Below are 23014 nucleotides of genomic sequence, written 5' to 3'. Positions count from 1 at the left end.
CGGAAGGCGACGCATTGCGCGTGGTGCGTCCACGGAAGCACGTGCCGTTTCCATCCCCATCGCCCTAGACGGACGCAGGATGTAAAATATTCATTATGAATCATTCACTTTCCCGACCCCCTAGCTTCGCAAAAGCCACCCATCGTAAGTGCCTCCGGCCGGCCGGAGAAAAAGCTCCCGCACGATGGGACACCGCTCCTCGGCGCGATGGTTTTGCGAATTTCTCCACCAACAGTCGCCAACAAATCGCACACAATTCAATTGTCTTCCGCGCACACCGCCGAGACGGAACCGTTTCGCATCTGGCGGTTCAGGGCGGCTGCTTTACCGTCCCGAAACCATCCATCATTGTGGCGCTGCTTTCAATTATGGGATTGCCTAGTTGGTTGCGCTATGCCGCCGGAGTAAATCTTTAACAATAATAACCAACCACCTGGGACGCTTCTCACCCATTGTTAACGAATGGCAATAGCATCGGAATGTTTAATCATCGTTATATTACACCATTTGTTTAACTGCTAATCTCACCCTTGTTGGGGGGTGCATTAAAACGCTAGTACGCACTTGCATGCGAACCTTGGCATCAGTTATGTTGCGAAATGGACCTCCGAGAATTCGGAGATGGATTCCTTGAAGGTGTCCGGATTCAGACACCAAACACTTGATTCCGAGTGTGCTCGGACAGAAATACTTCACAGAACAGATAATCGCCTGTGCAGCAAGGCCTGCGATGGTTGGTAAGAATAATTCTCCACACATCAATGATGTATTGCCGAGGCACTTCAGGGCTTAATAGCAGCTTTAGAACAGACTTTATCCAGCTCAGAACTCTACTTGTGCTGCTATAAACCCTCCACTGATGCCGCATCAAGGTTTTATATATTGGCATAATTCAGCGCTAACGAGTCTGCTTTTTTTCGGGCACTTTAGACTCACATACTGCGACACTCTCGAACCAACAACGAAACTATGCCAGTGCATTCTGCACTCTGGACCGTTAAATCCAATAATCCCCCCCCCCCTCAACAAAAACACCTTCGCCGCTCCGACATGCAGCGGTTGTGTAACCAACGTGGCAAAGAAAGCAAAACGCGGAGGCTTCCGGGCACGTAAAAGTGCTGCTAAAAATAAATAGATAAGTGCGCGCACGCCTCCACGCCGCCAAATCGAACGTTCGAAAGCAGCAAGGCGAGATGGAAAGCGTGCCGGGTTAAAGAGCTTCGACATAATCCCTTTAATGCTTCGCTGCTTCACCAGTGCACGGTGCGTGCGGGAATTACGGTACGCAAACATTTGGAAGCCAGCTTCAATCCACTTCATCGCGATACGGGTAAATTAGATGACTCACTGAAAAGGAGAGTGGGAGGAAGAAGGGGGAGGGGGGGGGGGGAGGGTAAGGTAGAAAACAACAACAAAAAATATAAGATAAAGGTCTTGTCCTTCTGTCGAAACCACCAAAAGGACACGGCACTACCGCCCAGACCCATCGGCTGTATGCGATGTGTGTGAAAATTAGCCATGAGATTAATGAGAACCGAGACCCGATAAAAGGGATGCTAGCGGTTGATGAGAAGATATGGCCACCCGACCCGCCGGACCGTGCCGTGGTGTCGACCTTCGGCATCACCGTAATTAATGGGTCCGTCCTGTTCACCTTTTGCACGTTCGAAAAGTGCGCTAGATCGCCTCATTTTCAGATGACCCCCCCCCCCACCTACCCGCTTTTGGGCTGGCGCAATATTATTTCACGTACTTCACCTGGGTGAGTACGTGTTAGTGCACTAGCAGATCAAAAGTTAACCTCTTACCAGGCCAACAAAAAAAAGGACTGCGAAGATTATGCCGACGGTAATGCTGTAAAGATGAAGCCACTCTTCCGGAGGGGTGAAGGGGTTGGTGGGGGGGGGGGGGTTGTCCGGAAGTTTCGGTACCGTGTGCCATCTTTCTGTCGGGCTTGTTCTCGCCGGTAGATTAAGCCCAACCGGGCGAGGCGGAAGGTTGTGCGGTGATGTCGCACGGGCTACGGTAGAATTTATCCCACCGGAGAAGGTGAAAGTGTACGCAAGTGAATTAGCTGGTAACGAAGAAGGTAATATGCATTACCGTACGCCACCCGGTTATGGGACGAAGCAACCATCCACCTCCCGGTGGATGATAAGAGGAACGATCACGGTCTACGATCTGTGATCCTTAACCGACGGTTCACCAACCGGGCGAGAAGATAACCTATCGCACGGGAAAAAAAAACCCCGCATAAGGGATGAAGAAAATGAAACGGAATGGGAAAATGAGACTAAACACAACAAACGCCCTGGCCACGGCGTGGGAGTGGTGGGTGGTCCGAAATAATGTTCGCTGTTCCTTTGAAGCTTGTGGAGGGTTTTTCCCCCCCCCCCCCCCTTTTTCGCTATTGCTTACACCAGTTTTTTGTTGTCTTTCCAACCGCACAACAACAATCACACGGCAACAAGCGAAAGAAAAGCCCAAGAAACGGCCATCTTCAATTTCGTTCCGGTTCGGCTGTGTTTTGTGCCTAATAGAGTGAATATTGTGGGTGTTTGTGTGTGTGTGTGTGTGCGTGTATGTGTGTGTGGGTATTGAGAAGATGCAGAGCAGAAGACATATATCTGTACCGTACTTGTACGCACGACCCACATGCGTCCCACTAAACGGCTTTGTTCGTCGCTTTCTCGTGGGAAAACCATTTTCCTCATTTTCTTTGCGTGCGTGTGTGTGTGTGTGTTTTTTTGTTACCATTTTTATTTATTTATTCACCGCTCTCCATTTTATTTTCCTCACGCCATTGTCTGTCTGTAATAAAAATGGCGGGGGTGTACGCCCCCCACCCCCGCCCCCACCCCGGGAACAAAAGTGACGAAACCGCACCCGACCCTTCGATAATGAGGGTAATGGGGACGATGTGGAATAGGTTGAATTATGAGCCGTGGGTATGAAACCGAAGGTGCAAAATGGACGCACCGGGATGTCAGCAAGGTGCTACCCCACCGCACCGCTTCGTGCTGCCGTGGGCAAAGAAACAAAACGGAGGCGAAAGTTAGAAGGTCGCCATCGACAGTAAACTGCCTGCCGGGTATCGCATTTTTCCTGCGCGACTCTATCGCTCTATCGCACGGCGCTGCCGGAATGGGTACGCTTTCGGGGTTTTGCATTACGGAGCCAATTAATTAACTTCTTCCTGCCGCCCGGGCCCAAAACACACCCCTCCCCCGGGCCTGGTGCTACAGCGGCTTGGCTTTTTGGCTTTTAATGGCACTTCTTGTCATCGCGCGGTCACTTTTTTGCCATTAGCCCCCCGATAGATGTCCGGGGAGGGTTTTTTTTTTCCTTTTCTTCTCCTTTGTTTACTTTGTCTGCCCAAGATGCTGCGGTGCCCTGCACGATAGATCAACCGTAACGCTAGTATGCTGGGCGTGCGCCACTATTCTCGGTGAGTGATTGACATCGATGTCGTTTGCTGTAACGATCGAGTGATTGAGCGTACGGACAGCTAGTATCTCTTGTTCGCTTCCCGGGCATTCATTTGAATTTATTACATGGACATATTGTATTCATTTCACTCCCCACAGCTTCAATGATTGGCTTTTGTTCTTTTGGTAATTAGCTGCTCGGAGTATTCTTAGCATCATTTATGTTAGTATGCGCCCTCGGGCTCGGGCTTTTCGAGTTAAAAGCCCACTCCTGCACAAAATGTTTACTACTCGCATGTGTGGGAGATTCAAGTCATCCTGGGAGGAACCTTAGACATGGCAGGATTTGAGGTGGCTGGTGCTCTTAAGAACTTACGTTTATGCTTACTGGTACGCTATAGACCACCGACGGATGTAAGATGCACTCGCATCTACTGAGACTTTCGAGATCCTCGCGGTGTTGGAGATGTATCTTGGAGATCTTGGAGATGAAAATGTGTATCTTTGGAGATAGAGATGATTGGAGATTGGAATTTTGGAGAATGTTAGTCGATTCAAAAACGAGGTCCTGCTAACAATTCCTGACTTACGCAGATAGGTGCGAAAACATACAGATAGGTGAGCGCTCTTTCGAAGTCGTCCAAAAATTACACCTGCATTTGGTCTAACGTCAGCACCGACAATAACATTGTTGTGGAGATACGCGCTAAGGTGCTGACTGCCAACCGGTTCTCCACTATAAAATACCTGTCGCGACGAACGAAGCTGGGACTAAATAGAACCTATATAGTTCCAGTATTCACATACACCTCCGAGACACTCTGAGGAAGATGCCTCGTATGTGTGGAAGGACAATGGAGGAGCTTTATAAGCTGTACGGCGAACTCACTGTCGTACTGCAGATTAGAATCACCCGAGCACCTATGGGCTAGTCACGTCATGAGAAAGACTCCGGACCACCCAGCCCGTAATGTCCTTTTAGATCGTCCATATGGACAGAGGAGGCATGGTAGGCTCAAATTGAGATGGAGTGATGGAGTTGATGAGCCGGCCAAAAAAGTTGGGAAAATAGATTGGGAGACGAAGGCAGTCGACCGTGAGCGGTTTTGAGCACTCCTGCAGCAGGCCAAGGCCGCGAAGCAGTTGTAGTGATAGATAAGTAAGTAAGTAAGTAAGTAACTAATCCAAAACATAAATATTTTCATGAAATATCATGCCTCCACCATAGCCTGCCACGAATAGTGGTCGTAGAGCTATTCCCAAAGGTATTGGAATGACTTGGTGGAAGTCAATCGTGCCCCGAGATAGTCGTTTGGAGAAAGTCTTCTTTATTGACGAGATCAACGTCGGTTTTGTCTTGATGAAACTCATGATGCATGGTCCGCATCATCGTCATCATAGGCATATGAGCCATTCTGACAAGAAAGTTCACAATTTCGCTGAAAAATTGTCTGCCAGTAAGCGTTTCTGACGTTCGAGTACCTCATACGAGGGTCATCCCATATCACGGACGACTCTACTGGTAGCTTTTCCGAATTGCGAAAAAACTCAAGTCCCACAAATCCCTCTGAAATGTTCCTCGATGGTGGTCTTCAAGGAGGCAGTTGGAATACCCAAGGACTGACCATGTTGATGGAGTAGCAGTCTAGTCATACAGTCAAGTCTCTCTAACCTACTAGCTGAAGAGACCGCTATCTTAGAGAGACTTACAGCTGTGGGAAACAAGAACACTTGGACGGAATACTATTTATGCATGGCAAAAGTCTTCAACCATACTCTGTAAACGCAGCCATCACGAGCTGTCATTTGCAAACCCCAAAACACGGCTATCCTAGAGAGACATTGGTGTACAAACATCATGTGGAGCTTAGAGAATGCCATGTTAGCTTTGAACTCTGTTGCAATTTCCCTTCAAAACAAAATCTTCTGAATGCATTATTCACTTGATTGCAAATTTAGCTTGATATTTCCTCGATTGTTCGACGCACTTCCGTGTTAAATCGAATAAACATTATGGGACTCAACCGATCGTAGACTGATACTGATGGCTGATTGAATTAAATTGTTGCTAAAAATAACAACACCCGCATGCTATTTATTTCCAGAATTCAAACCACTTTGATGTCCGTTGCAAAGCAAATCAGTTGATGTGTTTGTGTGTGTGTGTGTACACAGCTACTTTTTCGTTTATTGTTGGCGCGACTAGAAGCACCTGCCATTTTGCACTTTCCCGAATCCATTTGCATGATGAAAAGCAAGCCCACTATGCAGCGTGTTGCAAAACAACCCCCGGGGTAAACATTCCAGCCGGGGAATGTGATTTGTTTGTTGGATATTGTTGAATATTGTTATGATTTGACACCAGCAGGGATGCAACATGCACGTAGATGTCTGTCCGGAGAGTTGCTAACTTTCCTTTCTCGGAAGGAATTTAATTGGAATTCCTAACAAACCAACGCGATTCCAAGTGAACAGACTATCGAATTTTCATCTGCTAAATCGAACCTAAAGCACAATCGAGCGAAAGATTTGGAAAATGTTGTACAGTGAGTGACACAAGTGTACGGGCAGTTGTTCTACTCGTAACACAATACAGCGGTAGATATAAATAAATCCAATAATCTACGAAGTTATGAAAATATGCTTTAAAAATATGCTTGTATAATTTAAAAAAAACAATTATCATACAGTTATGCTATGAACTGTACATATTACTCTTAACTTAAAGCTCTTACTCATACCCAACGGACGATTGCCAATATTCAATTATTGTTTCGCAGAGTTTTTCCGAGAGTCCATTAGGGTGAATAAATTCGTCCAGTCACAATGTACACTGTCGCGCATCGGCACGAGCGGAAAGCCATCAGAATCCTCTTCCCCACCTCCCACCCTCTCCCCCTCAATGGTTTTCTTTCCGGCCGTTTAAGAACGAGATTTTTCCTCCCATCCGAGCTTCCGTTCGGGCAGCGCGAATCTTGAGTGAGATGCCTCTGCTTTGCGCCCCACGCATCTCGGCGAGGCAATCGAAATGGGTGGGAAAATTGTTGCTTCCTTTTTAAGGACACGACGGAAACACACACATACACCGGCAAACAAACACTCCCACGGCATTGGGGCCCACTAATGGTGAAGGATCAATCTCCCCCACCCCGGGGCAGACTCGCTGAGCCGAAGCTACCGCGGCGGAAGAACAAATCAAATCTAACGCAAATTTTCGTTGAAGGAAGGGTTTCGAAAGCAAATAAGCGAACAATAAGAAGGTGCCAGTGTGATGGCGGACGGTGTTTGCTTTACTGTGCTCTACCTTCGCACCTAATTTCGGGGGAAGCGGCTGTAGCAAACGTTCACACTGATGGCCGCCACACGCTATCGGCAGTGCGAGACACTATGATTACGTGTTTAAATTTAGCGATCAAATATCGTTCCCTTTGGGTCTGCTTTTGCTGCCTCTAGTGGTCGCTTGCCACATTTGCGAACGTATAATTCTTTCCTTTGGTAGTAACACACCGTTACATCGTGTTTTTGTGGCGCTAAATTGATTGCTCGCTCCTGGTACCGGGTGGGGAAAAATGGGAAATAAATAAACAAGCGCACGGTTGTCTCTTCCCGTGCATGCTTTTGAATTTCGGCCCTTTATTTGCGTATCCATATTGGAAGGATTTTCTCTTCCTCGATATGATTCGCAAATGATCAATCGCATCCGGTAGCAAGAAAAGGGGTCCTTTGCAGCACGACGGTAGATTTGTTCTATTTATTCGGCACACGCTCCTTCCTGTTCATCGCGCGCAACAGAGCAACAGTTGTTTGTGTTTAATGCGTTACTAATATCGCTTTGCCAAAAGGGAAATACAGCGAAAGACACGGCAAACCTACATCAGGTCCGATCCAGGTGTAATTTAAACCAATAGACACTCGTCATGGAAAACCCCCAACGACGAAGCTTCAGAATGCGGATAGTAGAGTGGCGCGTACCATCGAATGTTGCGTGACACTCTCTCAAATTAGTTATAAACTACCACAAATTCGGTTACGACCGCTTCGAGTATTTGACAGCAGAGGGCGCTATTGATGAGTCCGAAGATCCGAAGAGGAACTCAGTAGACTAGTCATGTGCCAGGTAATTCAAAATGAAGGAATGATTTAAACCTTTCTTGAGGGTGAGTTAATTCAAACCTCCTAGAAGAGTACCCATAACTCTTTACGAATTAACTCCTTAACAAAGAATTAAATAAAATTAAGGAAAGTTTAATTCTTCACGGCTTCACGAATTAAATCTTGAGTTACCACTCGTGGGAATTAACTCAGGATATAATTCTTCACGGCGATTTAAGTCGTAAGTTGAAGGTCGCCGTGAAGAATTATATCCTGAATTATTTTCCACAAGAGTTAACTCGCGATGTTAATAGTGAGCTGAAGGATGCCGCGAAGAATTAAATCCCGAGTTAACTCCCACAAGCGTTAACTCATGATTCAAAACGTTAGTTGAAGGTCACCGCAAAGATTTCAATCCTGAGATAATTCCCACAAGAATTAACTCACGATTTAAAGCATGAGACTTATGACAGATCCTTCTGTCGCTTTTTTGAAATTGTTGAAATCTTAAGAGAGGGAGTTGAAGAGGTAAATGTATATTCGAACTCTTTTAAATCCTTGAAAGGAATTAAATTTCCCCTTTTTTACAGTAGACGCAAAAACAAGCTTAAACTTTCGTCTCATACACGCTAAAAACGTTCAACACGGTTAATCAGGCACTACGGATAATCGATTACTTCACTTGACTTGAGTGTAGATAATCATAAAAAGATTCCCGAACGGATGACTCAACACCGAAATTCCGACCCTGCCGGCATAAAGCGATAGAAAATGGCAATGGTAACGCTTCGGCAATTTCGTTGAATATTACCCTTACTACTACTTGCCCAGTTAGGAGCTAGTTGGTAAAATTATTTAAATGACGCCAATCGCGTTAGCAAATGTGGAAAAATGGAAATTGCCTAAAAGAAGAGGGCAAATGCATGAATCGCAGATTCCAACTTCCTTACCGGAAAGCTTATTATGTGCTCTTCGTCCAACGGAATATCAGAATAGAAATTCTTGCTCAAAGGCTTGCTGCTGGCTTTTCTGCTGAGAAGTTCAATTTTGCCATTCCTGTAATCCTCTCCTTCATTGCGCACATTATCATTTATTGTACGCCCGATGTGTGTTTTCAATTTGCGTTCGAGCTGTTTATTAAAGTGTCAGCAAATTAGGTTGTTTCTGCAACAGTTGCAAGTTTAACCAAACTTTCCGCGAGTAGCGGGAGACGCCACCTTCTTAACAAGCCCCGCCAGAACAGGCAACCGTACGGCCCCGTCAAACACGCGGCATAATTTTCCGTTCGCTCACGATGTTGTTGAGCGAGATCGGGCCCGGGGAAAAGTTTGACGTAAATTGATGCAAACATTAAACGAACGACTGGCACGAAACATGAATTCCGCCACGCCCTTGCCCATGAGCGTCCCGTAAACCATCTGCTCCAACATTCCATCTTTCCTCTGCTTTCACTCTCTCTCTCTCTACCTCCCTCCTTCCCTCTCTGTTTATCGACAATCGTTAAATCTTTTCACATCGTACTCGAAAATTGGAATTTATGCAAACGGTGCTTGGAAAACAATTTCTGTATATGGGAGGGAAGGGCGTGTTTCTGGATGTGTGTATGTGTGTGTGTCGTGCATGCGGCACCTGTTGGACAATGGAGACGTGGAGGCGGGCAGCGGAAGAAGTGGGTCGATTGGTTCGCAATGGGCGGAACATATAAATTATGCTGCATAAATTATACGACAGGAACTTTTGGCGGTGGGCAAAACGCACCTCGCACTGCTCACTTTATTTATCACCCACGGCCGGATGTGGGCTGGGCGGAAGCTGCGGCGAGGCGGAAAGAAAGGCAAATGAACTCCGACTTCCACCCCAAACCATCCCTGCCAAACCGATGATCAATACTGTTTTGCCACCTGCGGCTTTCTGGGGGGGTCGGTAGGCCCAACGACCATGGCAGAATATATTTACACTTGCTTTACGATCGCTGTGTCTATAGATTATTTCACTTTGTCGTCAAGACTTTGGCCAAAAAATTTCCACCGCTTGGGAGGCGAGTATGGGCAGGCTTCGCCCCACACTCGTCCCTTCTTCCACTCGGTTCACAATGAACACTTGCTAGACATGATGAATGATTCGATGTGCCAAACCGTCATTTGCAAGATAGCAAGCTTATTCATCCTGAATAATTCGGCACATCGTCGGTACCAGTGTCAGGTGCGATCATTTTGATAATTCGTCATCGAGACTATTACCCGTTTCGCGTGCCCTAAATTTAGGAAAAGGGATGTTGAAGTCAACACCCGCCCATCGCTGCTGCGAAGCTACTATTTTATAGCAGCAACTTAAATTCTACGCAGTGTTGTACTGTGCAGTGTAGCATTGGGACCGGAGCACCCAAAGTATACAAACACTGTACAATGTCTAAATGATAATAATTTCAGTTGATATGGAGAGCAATTCTGATGCGCCTCCTGAGAGCAACTGCTATGATACATCATCGTACGTAATGAATGTTAATCAACCCTAATTGTGCCAGTTTTAAGCCGCTTATATTGAAATGAGGGATGGGAGTTTATAAAAATTAAAAAAAAAAACATTTATTCACCCCTACTTCAAAATCCCAGTGTACAATACACTCACTGTAGATGTATTGCAGGGCTCCATTGCAGGGTTTTACAATTTAGTTTTAACTGGTTGCCCACATTGTTTGACAATTGCAAACAAAGGATTTTTTGATCGAAAGCATTTAATTTCAACAGCCCAGCTTCTGGCAGCTTGTAAGCCGCGAGTTTATAAGCCCCCGAGTTGAAAGATTGATTAGAATTACTGTTTACTATTGGAAACCTTTTTGGATTCCTGTTTGATGAATTGGCATTTAATTTAAAAAATCCATTGTGCAAATCCGTATTTCTAACAATAATAATAATGGACAAATTATCATCAATAAAGCATTAACAGTTAATTTCAAACAATCTTTCAACTCGTGTGCTATAAACTCGCGGCTTACAAGCCAGAAGCAGGGCTGTTTTAGTTAAATGCTGTCGATCAACACCCAGTGAGTCAAATTTCTTTAAATTACCCTTAATGGGGTTATTAGACCTGAACGATTCTGCCAAGCGGTTTTCTCGTCTATCCGTTAAATCGCATTTGACAGATAATCGACAACCCGAAAATCGGAATCGAACATGACCGATTTTGATTTGCTGTGGACAATCGTTTTTTGATCACAGAGGCGATTTGTTTACTATTTGTTTTGTTTACATATAAAATCGGTTACGTTACGTTTCTATAAAATAATTTCTTCGTTCGATAATCGAAGTTTTAAAGCAATAAAACGAAGTTTACCTGTCAATCGCCCTGCCTGAGACCGGTTTGACAGATGGACGACACAATCATTTGGCAAAACCGGTCAGCTCTAGTAACCCCATTACTCATCAATAGTTTAGAGGGAAATTTAAGGGAAAATGAAGAGTAAATTAACAGTCCTTAATTTACCGCTTCGAGCTGTTTTGACATGTTTACATTTGGGTCTTTGAGGGATGCCGGTTTTTCCTTTATTTACAGCATAATTAAACGGTATATTAAGAAAAAATCTTTCACTGAGAATGCACCACGGATAGAGTAAAGGTTGCTAAATATTTTGAAATCATTTTAAATGCATGAATACCATAGAAACACTGTTTTATTTGTTGCATTTTAGGACGCCATTACACTGCCCCCACATCACACGAGCGAATGATACAGTCTGAAGAAGAAAATATATACGCCCTTAATAAGAAATCCAGTGTCGCGTGTCAAAAACTGTTGGCAACCAGTCAAAACTGTATTGTAAAACCCTGTAACGAAAAGAGTTTTAGAGGAATTCATCAGAACTTTAGATGATTTTTAAATTATTGATGATTTTTTGGAGAAATTCACTGCCATCAATGTATGCTTTTGACTATCAATCGTAGTAAATGCAGTTTATTCTTATCTATTTCTGTATATCTACACAACCATCGCGTATTACCACTAGGAAAAAAAATGACACTTTATCCTTCGCCGCGACTGTCTCGCTACTTTCGGTGCTATTTTCGTATGCATAAAATGCTGCACCAGCAATCAGCTGAAGGAATTCTCAACTCTGAACACTACGAAATAAAAGGATAAAAAGGTAAAAACAGCTCCAGTTCAATCAAGGCTTATTACCGTCTCCAGTGACTGGGGAGGGAAAGAGAGAAAAATATCAGCAGAGCGTCACCATTCCCGGCACATCCTTTTTTTGCTGTTTTGCTGAATGACGTGTACGTGTGGACAGGCTGTCAACTGCAAGCGCAAAAGATGCCCGGTTTTGCATAAACAATATAATGCTGCAATGCCATTCGGGACGGTGGCTGTCTCGTGCACCGTTGCCAGGGATAAACTCATCCACTCTGTATGCGCTGCGGAAGGAAATATTAAACATCAGTCGAAACAGCATTACATTGGGCGGAAGGTCCGTGCTGTTGCTGGAATTCCAAACACATTCTAATTCCTCTCGGTGCGGAAGCTGCGGCAAAATTACTTGCTGAATGTCAGCTTTAGTGTGTACTTGCGAACCTTAGTGGGCTCCGTGGGAAAGAGTCGAAATATGTCGCACATTCAAAACTACACCGAGATGTTTCGATTTCTAATCAATGGCGGACCGCAACCTCACCCCTGCAAATGGGGGGAAAAACATACAATCGTTACCGGAAGTGGCAACAAACCAAGCAAAACCTGAAGAACCGTCTCGGTAAAACGTGTTGACAGGCTTCTTGGCGCGTGGTGACCCTTCGGGTATCGGTTCAACCTGCGTTCAGAGCCTGCACCGGTTGTACCGGGGCCGGGGCTCGAGATTTCTCGGAACGAAAATGCTTACAAACACTTTGCAGGAGGAAGACAGTGAGCAAGGTTCAAGAGCATCTTACGGACCGCTCTGTGGAGCCTGCTTCCGGTGCCGGGTGCCTCTGCTTCCTGCACCGTCCAGGCCGCATGATATATTGGACAATTTCGTTAACAAGACGTAGCATTCTTCTCGCACCCTTGAAACGTTCCGTCTCGGGTGTGATGATATCCGTGAAACCCCACCCCGTAGTTATTCATTCCTATTCCAGCAACGCTTTCAACCGTTTCGCTTCACCCGTTCCCCCGTTTCCGTTTCCGCAGGCTCGCCCGGATGACGGTGGCGGAGACGTACGAGAACCAGGCACACTACGACATTACCTTTCTGATGTTCGTCTGGATCGCCTTCCTGCCGACTATCATCGTGCCGTGGATGTATGCGTCCTGGGTGCTCTCGAAGTAAGTACCATTCTACCGCCTTCTTTCCGCTTTTCTCCCCCATCAGGGCGCATCCTTCCGCTGTCCTGACCCGCGCCCCAGCTCGTTAGGATGTCAACGCATAAACAGATCCTTCACCCGCCACGGCAAGGAAGGGGACAGCAAGATTGTAAACGAGGTTTCAAGAGGTGTTCGATCGGATGACTTTTTACCCCCCACCCCCTCTTTCTGCATACCTTCACACGTGCGACCGATGCCCCCGAACCGGGTAATGGATGGCTCTCGCAGGAGGAAGAAAAGAAAAAAAACCCGAGTGTCTGGCATCACTCCTTTCAATCGTGATGGAATAATTGACAAATAACTTCCACGCTCGCACATGAAAGCACCAGCCGGTGCAATGTTGTCACCGGTCGATACTGCCAGAGGTCGAAAATCAATTTGCGCCACTCTCGTAGCGAGCAGCCGCTGGAGTGGTTCGGCAAGAGCGCAACACTACTTGCCGGCGGGAGTGGATCCCCATGCACCATTCTTCACGAGGCCCCCAAAGGGCGCTTTCCTTGCACTTTTTAACCGCCCAGTTGTAAATCTTTCGCTTTATCAGATTCCTCGGATAGCTGGTTGAAGTGAAAATCTGTTGAGCGGGGAGAGGGTTTGAAGACATTAATTACGAGCCACGCACACTCATCCAGTGCAAGGAACGTCGAGGCCGGAGTGCTATCCGCTAGCCCTGCAAGAGAATAAATGCATTGCTGTGGTTTTTGTGGAGAGGACTATCCTGGAGAGTTACTGTGTTCGAACGAGAAGTGTTATAAATTCCAAATTAATGACAAACTCAAATATTCTCCACCGAACCCCCCACAAAACCACCGCCACTTCCATGCCAGGAACGTCGGCTGTTATACCTGAAGTTGTCAGTTCCAATTATGCGGAACTCGGCGTTCATTTCCATTCTTGAACCTCATTCATTTGTCATTGCGAATGTTTGACGTCGGCCTTTTTTCTTATCAGCAAAATCTGTAACCAACTCTGTTGGGCGTTCACTCCGTTAAGGTTTTTGGCCATCGGCAGGTAACAGCGATAAGTGAGTCATTTGAGATAAGCATTTTTCCATGGAAACAAGGAAGCAATCAATGGTTACGCCGTGTCGAAACGCACTTGATGCCAACCGGATGCTCGAAGCTCGTCCCAACCAACGTTGGTAAAGGGAAAATGGTACAGATTTTTGACAGCAACCAACTACTGATACGCGAACAGTTGGGATATTGGGGCCACTGTTGTGAGCACTTCGATAATGGACGCTCGTTTGGAGCTGGAAGAAACGTTCGCGCTAATATCAAGACTTGTATTGATTTTGTAACGATGGGATGATAGTTGATTAGATGTAATTATGTAAATGGCATCACACAGTGTACTTTCGGTAGGCATCTTCACAACAGAGCCTCCGAACTCTGCTCCGCAACGCAGAGCTGTTCCAGAGTTCCTGAGGGAAATTGCCCCTTCCACACAGGCTGAGGCTCGTTTGTATTTCGAATTGATTGGTTCAGATAGCAATGAACGTTAACGGCTCAATTACATGCTAATGTCTACGAGCGGAGCTCGGTACGAATTGATAGAATTGGGATGCGAGGCCTTAGTTCTAGAGTTCCTGGAGAATAGGATCTGATCTGGATGTCGTCACTTGCACGGAAGAATAGCGCGGAATGATAACTTTACTTATGTAGGAACGAGAATACGCAATCGACATCTGCATCTGATCGTATCGGCCTTACCTCTGCTATCTCCAAGGATTTGGCGTACCATTTCTGGCTGTCTTCCGCTCCTACTTAATGGTTTCCTGAGCAAATAAAGTCCCTTTCGTGTATCTAACGTGCTAATTGCTTTCTTCTTTTGTCTATCTTTGTTTCGTCTAATGATAGACCAACTAAGGAGCGTTTACGAGGCTATTTGCGACTGTCATCACGTCGTAACACAAATACCCGCTCGGAGCACTCGCTGGACGAAACGGGCAGCACGCCAACGGGACAAACCCAAGGTAAGCATGCGTCCTCCGCCACCCCAATGGCCGTGTCGGTGGGCCCACTGAAACCGTCAACCGGGACTGCTGGACGCCCCGGGTCTCCGTCCCACCGTCGGTCGGCATCCGGCCGTTCTGGCGCCCGCGCCTCTTCGCTGCAGTCCGAGGTGACGCTCAATGTGGCGCACGGTACTGCTACAACCTCGATGAGCATCGGCAGCGAACCAACCAAGTCCCCCGCCAGCAGCAGTGCGCGCACGGTCGAGACCACCATTTCGCGCCAGTCGTCAATGGGGCGGCCGCGCCGTCAGCTGCCACCGCCACTGCGCATCGAGGAGAGTAACTTCCACAAGACGCCGTCGGTGAAGTCGGGCCGCACGCTCACGTCCTCCGCCCACAACTCGTCCGTCCGTTCGACGGCAAGCCGTGCGAGCAGGACCAGCAGCACGGCCCCACTCTACCCGCGCCGGTATAGTGCCCACAGTCGGCAAACCTCACAGCTGTCCCAGGCGGAAGATGAGGACGATGTGAGTTCGCTCGTGGGCAACAGCTCGGACATCACTTCCAGCACGTACTGTCCGGATGCGGGACCCCTGTACGCAGACGATCCGCTCGGTGCCAGTGCGCGGCGTTCGCACAGTGGGGCGCTCGTGGGTACGCTCGGTGCCCCGTACCGACGCCGCAGTTCCGCACAAACGCAAGCGTCTTCGCATATGTCCTCGACACGCCCCCTCTACCCATCCGCTGCGGACGATCGTGACGAGGGTGAATCGATTGCCGGGGGCGGCGGTGGGGCTGGTGGCGGTGCATCAGGTGCCGGTGGCGACGACGATGACGACGAGTCGGAGATCTTCAGCTCGGTGTCGCAGCCCTCCGCACGCAAGCGCCCGGTAGGCATCCTGAAGGCAACACCCTCGATCGTGTCGATCAGCGAGAGTGAGTACTCGTCGCGCAAGGGCTCGTTCAGCACGCTGTCGCGCGACCTGGAGATCATCGACCAGCTCGAGCGCGAACGCAGCATGGACATACAGGAGATGATCCAGCGCGAGAAAAGCTACGAGCAGTACCTGGTGCGCCAGAACTCCAAGCTCAAGTTCTCCACCAACTTCGACGACTACTTCGAGGCGGCGGCGGCAGCCGTCTCGGCCAGCCTGCCCGAACCACCGGCACCCTCACACCAGACCGGGGGCGCCCAGCTGCCACCGCAGCCCTCGGCCCAGCTGCCCGCACCTCCGCCGAACGCGGGAAGCATCTCGCCCCGGCGTGCCAGGTCTCCGATGCATCGGCGCAGCAGTCAGCTGCCGGCCGGTGTGCCGCTACCGTCCGTCGGCCCACTGGCCAGCGAACGTACGCAGGCGTTCGGGCCCAGGCGCTCCATCGAGCTCGAGCGTCGGTTCCACCGGACGTACTCCACGAGTGGTTCGACGCGCAGCTCCACCAAGTCGCGGGATCGCATCACCTTCCAGGACGATGTCTGAGAGTTGGGCAAGGGCGGTGGTGGAGTTGGGGCGAAGCTGCTACTGCGTACCAGTACCGAGCGAAGCCCCAGCCGTGATCTGCTGGTTTAGATCCAAACCGCCGACCGCTCAGGCAACTCTCGAGCAACGCGCCCAGGGCTCTCGAGCCACACAAAGTAGCTCGTCTGCAAAGAGTGTCATTTAGGAGCTTACTGAGAGCAAATATTGTATTACGATTTGAAGGTCGCCGGGAAGAGGTCTTCCCTTAGCACCAACCATCGCAAGATGACGCGGTTGCGTGAGTAGACATACCGTGTACTCAATGGAACACTGTTAAATGTCAGCAGTATGTCAGCGGGGCAGGCGATGAGCGCTTATTAATTAGATGCAACCGTCCCAGCACCCGTGTACGCGTTGCGGTCTTGCGGATGAACCGCAGCAGTTGGTAAAGACACTCCCGAAGTCACACTGGAGGGCGTGCGAGTATGTGTGTGGGGTTGTTTGTGCGAGTGCGGCTTATCGTATTTATTTCCCACAGGCGAACCGTCCCATTTCGTGGGCGAACACCCGGGGACCACGCATCATGCGGGGTGGTCGACGTATCCCCAGCAGCGGGCGCAATAAAAGGAGGCGTCGTCGGGTGGGGGTCTGGTTAGCGATACCGCACCCGTGCGTGTCTGCGGTTGGGGGTTACCTGCAGGTTCGAAGCAAAACAAGCGGAACGCTGGGGGGGGGGGGGGGGGTAGGAGGCGGCAGGATGGGAGGACTGTACCGACCTTGCTCAACATACGCTCCGTCCGCCACAGGTTGCGTTGGGAACATAATCGACATACAGCAAACAGTGGCTGTTGCTGTCCGGGCCGAGGTGTTGGGCATCGTTTAGCTTATTGGTTGCAGGCTCGTGTGCACCGGGAAGGTAAAACCCCCACCGGGATGCGAGGTAATTTGCGAAAGAACAAAACAACCTTTGCCACCGCTGCTGACGCAGAGTTGATAATAGTGTTTCTACGGTGCACACGCTTAGTAATGATACTCCTGTGTAAGTTTCATACCCAGGGGTGGCGTGTTTGTGTATGTCGCTTTGGCTTTATCACCTTTCCCGGTAGAGCTTAATCTAGCGATTGCAGGGGCTGTTGTTTTCCAAATTAAGCTGCATGCCGAGGAACGCTCCGTGCGATGGTGGCGTTGATGGAAATATTGTTGCAACGGCCTGTTGCCCGGCATTTTGTTGCTGGAATCGCTGATCATTTGTAGTTTAAAAATAATCATCCCGATAGAACGATAGCGATTACTCTGTCCCACTGCAAGATGAAGCTCCCTCTGTGAGGTGTTAAGACAACAACGGGTTTTTCCAATATTTCTCCTCAAGATCTGAAGAAACCCTCAATGTCTGATTGCTCATTGCGCTATTGGAGTTTTGTTATTGTTACAACCACCACCCCCCGTCCCCCCTTTTCACACCTGATGCAAAAGTCACGGTTACAAAGACTTCGTTACAACCTTCGTTCCAAATCCAAGTGAGGCAAGCAGCGAGCCACACGAAAACCCTCGACTATTCTGGGAACTCTCCAACGCATCGTCGAATGGACCACGCGTCCGGTGCATCGGGACCTAAGGCTGGCAAAAAAAAAGGAGACACGTGCCGGTAGCGTCCGCCTACCCTGCTGGATGGCCGTTCCGCTCGATTGGGTAATGGTAATTAAAACGCTCGGGCAGCCTTTTGCATTCCACCGCCAGTTCCCCTTGGCAATTCGGTGACGAGACGCGTGGAGACGGTCTCTTTCATCCACACAGCCGGGGCAATTAAAATAAGCTCATGCGGAACGCCACATTATCGGTTTCGACGCGTTGCCTCCTGTTTGCCTCCTGTTTCGATAATTTTCAAACCATTACTACCAATTACAATGCCAAGGGGCATCGCACTGGTCGGTACCGAATATATACCGGTCGGGATAGTCATTGTTCGCCCTGCCGCTTACGTTATCCGTTGCGTGCCGTGCTTTGGATGTGGGTGTTTTAATACAAGTGGGAAGCTGATGGTAGCCACATTCGACGCTTCAGCGAGCGTGACTTTAGTCAACTTCCCTTTAAAAAAAACGGAACTAGACGATGGTGTGGTAAGAACCAGATAGCACTCGGGAGAGGCCAAACTAGTCCAGTTCACCGATGCTCATCCCCTGATATTAGTTCGTAAGTAATCGTTTTGGTAAATAGATGTCATTGTAGGCTTGTAACTAGTGGTGGGAGCTCGGAATCGGAACTACCTGGTTCCGATTCCGTTTTCGGTATCGATTCCGGTTCTGGTATCGTTTCCGATTCCGGAATCGGTTTCGGAATTAGCTCCGGAATCGGCTGCAGAATCATAACTTGATTTCGGAGAAAAGGTCTTTAATCAGGTTACTCCGAAACCGATTCCGGAGCTGATTGTGGAACCGATTCCGGAACTGATTCTGAAGCTGATTCCGGAGCTGATTCCGGAGCTGATTCCGGAGCTGATTCTGAAGATGATTCCGGATCCGATTCTGGAACCGATTCCGGAACTGATTCTGGACCCGATTCCGAAGGTGATTCTGGTGCTGATTCCGGAGCTGATTCCGGAGCCGATTAGGGAGCTGTTTCCGGAACTGATTCTGGAGCTGATTCCGGAGCTGATTCTGGAGCTGATTTTGAAGCTGATTCCGGAGCCGATTCCGAAACCGATTCCGGAGCTGATTCTGGACCCGATTCCGGAGGTAATTCTGGAGCTGATTCTGGATCTGATTCCGAACCCGATTCCGGAACCGATTCCGAACCCGATTCCGGAACCGATTCCGAACCCGATTCCGGAACTACTCTTCGGAATCGATTCCGACCAAAACTTCATTTTTCCCATCACTAAATGTAACACATACGCATTTGTACGTGGTCGGGGCTTAGCGAACCGTTTCGGGGTGAAGATCGCAAACATTGGAGGCACGAAAAATACCCAAAAATTCCAAATGCGCCAAGTATGCGCTATAGCTTGTACACGGGGAATCAATGTTCAGAGTTGTGTAACATGTTTGACAATTTAAACGTACAGTGTCCGAGGTCAATCTGCTGTTCGGAAGACGTCTAGTAAGCGGGCATAACGTAATATCAGTTCACTATTGGTAGCAAGTAGTTTCTAGAACATGGCGCTAAGTATAACGACCGTTCCGAACGTGAGAGAGTGGTATAGCGATGGAGAGTCGAGCCGCTAACCGAGAAAACAATTCATTGTCACTAATCCAGCAACTGTGGCGTTACGGCCAATTACCACATAAGAGATGAGTGTTTGTCTTACCCACGGCTCGGCACGGCTGCCTTCGCCGTCGTTGGGCATGTTTTGTCAACGACAAACAAGAAAACTGAAACAATTTTCCACGCAAAGAGTCTTCAGAATGTTCAAAAAATTGCTGCTTTAGTTTGATGAAACATGTTCCACAAGAAGTGCCACGTGATGCAACTTCACGGGCAGTAAAAACTTACATCCTTTACCACCTACCTTTCAGCAGTGCTGCTGTGTATGATCAACTGTAAATGTGTACTGTACCATCCTGCAAACAGCTGCAGAGACGTCGCGAGGCAACGAATAGTTGTACGTTACGTTCTACGTACAACTGCAACTATAAGTAAACCCCCCGTCAAGCAACCGCCGACGAAGGGATCTCTCAAACAGTTGAAAAACTTTAGCATAGAACCAAATTTGCTGTAGTGGTTTGGTAATTTTGTTGTACGAAACGGCATTCCAGTCGCTATTCACACACTTCGAAAAAGAAAAAACAACACTGTGGTTTCAAATTTAACACACATATAAAAAATATATATACACACACACATAATTATTAGAACAAAAGGGGGAAACCCCTCGTTCGAGGGGCCCACCGCGTTCGAGATGATGTTTGATGTTTGATGTTACTTGTGTTATTGGAGTTTAAATCTAGTGAAACGAAGCGAAATGAAAAAAAAAAACAAAACAACGGAGTTTACGCTTGCCGCGCTACCTTGTTGCACTTTGCACGTACGGTACAGCGGGGGTTTCCCCATTTTTATACGCGCCACCAGGCGTCTCCATTGCCCGCGAAGAAAGACCGGGCGCCTCCATGACCTGGCGTGCGTGGCCAGCCGTCTCCATTAAAGGGAAAACTTTAAAAGCATACTGTTTGCGAGCATTTCAAACATATGCCCTTGGTGGGAGTACGATACACAACCTTGGTGCCATTTGTAATAAGGTTAAGAGCAAATAAACGTACGAAACAGGGTCGAGGTTTGCCGCCCCGAGCTGTTTAGTTTGTTTTACCATCTAAGACAATATTTTATAGTTTCGAGTAATCGTTTTGTCAATGTCATGTATTGTTTTCTTTTTTAACAAAAAACTAAACGTACATAACGCTCATTAGCAAAAATCAAAAACCCTGTAGGAGAGCTAGTACGAAGCATAGGTATAACTAGTTATAAACCACCTTCATTTACGCAATGCGTGACAGTGGTGGTAGTAAAAAAACAAACAAAGCAAAACGAACCAAAATTGTGATCACTATTAACTTTAGAAAAAAAAAACCAGCGCTACATTCAGCGGGCATCTTTAGGAAACAAACAAATAATTTAACCATCAGTCGGTCACGCGTATCGTATCGTTGGAGTAATGATTGTACCGGCACCCGGTGGAACGCGTGCGTGAATTATCGGTGATAAGCGGATGAGCAAACTGTACCGCGAATCTGACAGGCTAAAAGCCACATAGGGTGTACGGTGTTGATGTTTGGCTGTTTATGTAAGGGGTAAGGTTTGACGAACTCGCTGTACCCGGTGCTGATCCGTAATTATATGTTTTAATCAACAACTTCAAGCAGCGTGAAATGGAAAATGTGCTTAACGTTACGTGTTACGCTTTCATGAAAAACATCCCTTTCACACCTTCGGTGCACCGTCATCTCCGAAACCATCGTCTAATCGGCTGCTAATTCGATAACTCTCAAAGGTTCCCACCCTTTGCTTCATCGTGCCATCGTGAAATAAAACAAAAAAAGTCGGATACGGTAACGGCTCCTCCGGGGCGTAAAACAAACCATTCGCACGATTGTGGACGGTAAATACACGTAGCAGGACTCTATTGGCACAAAACAGTTGCTTTATAAGTTTTAAAAACGGAAAGGTTACATCGAACGTATATATATATGGCATGTTAGCAGATAAATACGTAATATATTTTATATTGAAAAGAAAACATAAACCAAACAAAGTACACATTGGAGTACACACACACAAACATTGGTTTCATCGTAGTTTGACGCATACAGCATTGTTTAATAAATCACTAGACGTACCCAACGATCGATGGTTGATAAGAAGGCGCTATGTAAAATAACTCCACAAAGCTGTCTCCATTTTTTGTTAGTAAGTCTGTCTCTGAGCTAGTGATTCCATCCTCCATTTTATGTAATGTGATCTATAAAATTTTTTCACTGTTTGCAAATGGACAAGAAAAAGTAAGCTCTGATGCATAACTTTCAAACTTCACTACCCATTACCTACTCTCTCTTTCTCTCCCTCTCTCTCTCTCTCTCTCTCTTTCTCTTTCTAAATCTCATAAACAATGCCAGATGTATCGTAGTGTTCTTAGCGCGTTTAGGCGTTTTGAGATCGTTTTGAGATAAAAAAAAAAACAATAATAAAAACTAACAAACACAATTTAGTGAACAACCGAGCAGCCGAATGTAACTGTGTGTTTGTGTGTGTGTGTGTATGCGTGTGAGATGAAAATCAAAACCTAATGAAAATATTCAACAACAAAAAGTCATTGTTGTTTAGGGACATAAAGATGGCAGGGTTGTGGGACGATCATGACCCCAACAAAATATGGATAATAACATTTAAACGAACGGTGATCGTGCATTGTTGTTGATTTGGGTCCTATATGGACCCTGGTGAATGGATTCGGTACCGAACAAACATACACTAACCACCATTACGTGTGCGAGAATGGCGGGAACACAACATTACAAACATTGAGACAAACCTTTGGAAGCGCATTTAAAGCAAATTAGTAAACTATGCAATGGGACGCCAAAAATGACGTTCGCGGATGCATTTGTACACAAACACGGAAATAAACCGACACATACACACACACACGCATCATCATCACCACTCACATCTCTGTGCGAAATGGAACGAAGAAGACAAAACAAGTAAATAAAACGGTGTATGAATATTTCTTTTCTAAGATCGTAATCCGTGTGTGTGTTTTAATAATTATCATTTTTAGTTGAACCGTTCGTATTTGAATTGAAAGAAGCGTATTGGACAGAGAGTGTGGTAGGTGAACAAATAAGACATTAAATATTTAAATATTACTTATATATAGCTCTCCCAACTTTGCTATAGCAATCTTGGCCGAAGCTCTTATAGTAAGGTGAAGAGATCTACCTTAGAAAGTTTTCTTGTATTTTCTTGATCAGCACACAACATTTTAGTCCTCCTGTACTGTTCTTTCCCAGCTCTGCTATAGTCATCTTGGCCACGGTTTTCATACTAAGGTGAAGAGATCCACCTTAGTAAGAGTGGTCAACTCAACAAAATTTGAGTTCTCTGCGTGCACTATTTTTTCCCCAAGCTGCCATAACTGTAGTAATCATGGTGAAGACTTTCATACTAAGATGAAAAGAACCACCTAAGAAATAATACTCTATTTGTTGTATTTTTTTTAGGTCACCTCAATAAAATTTTAGTTCTCCTGTACTATTTTTTCCCCA

General features: G+C 47.0%; 1 protein-coding gene across 1 annotated transcript in view; it reads left to right on the top strand.

Annotated features, from left to right (window-relative positions):
* Window positions 1-16280, top strand: part of LOC128708749 (G-protein coupled receptor moody) — a 52886-nt gene extending 36606 nt beyond the window's left edge. Inside the window, exons 6-7 of the mRNA XM_053803766.1 lie at window positions 12675-12809; window positions 14705-16280. Coding sequence (XP_053659741.1) covers window positions 12675-12809; window positions 14705-16280 — 1711 coding nt within the window. The remainder of the gene's footprint in view (window positions 1-12674; window positions 12810-14704) is intronic.
* Window positions 16281-23014: the final 6734 nt, after the last annotated feature.

This window comes from Anopheles marshallii, chromosome X (assembly GCF_943734725.1).
Source record: "Anopheles marshallii chromosome X, idAnoMarsDA_429_01, whole genome shotgun sequence".
NCBI lineage: Eukaryota > Metazoa > Arthropoda > Insecta > Diptera > Culicidae > Anopheles > Anopheles marshallii.
This window is presented reverse-complemented; position numbering and strand designations above follow the sequence as displayed.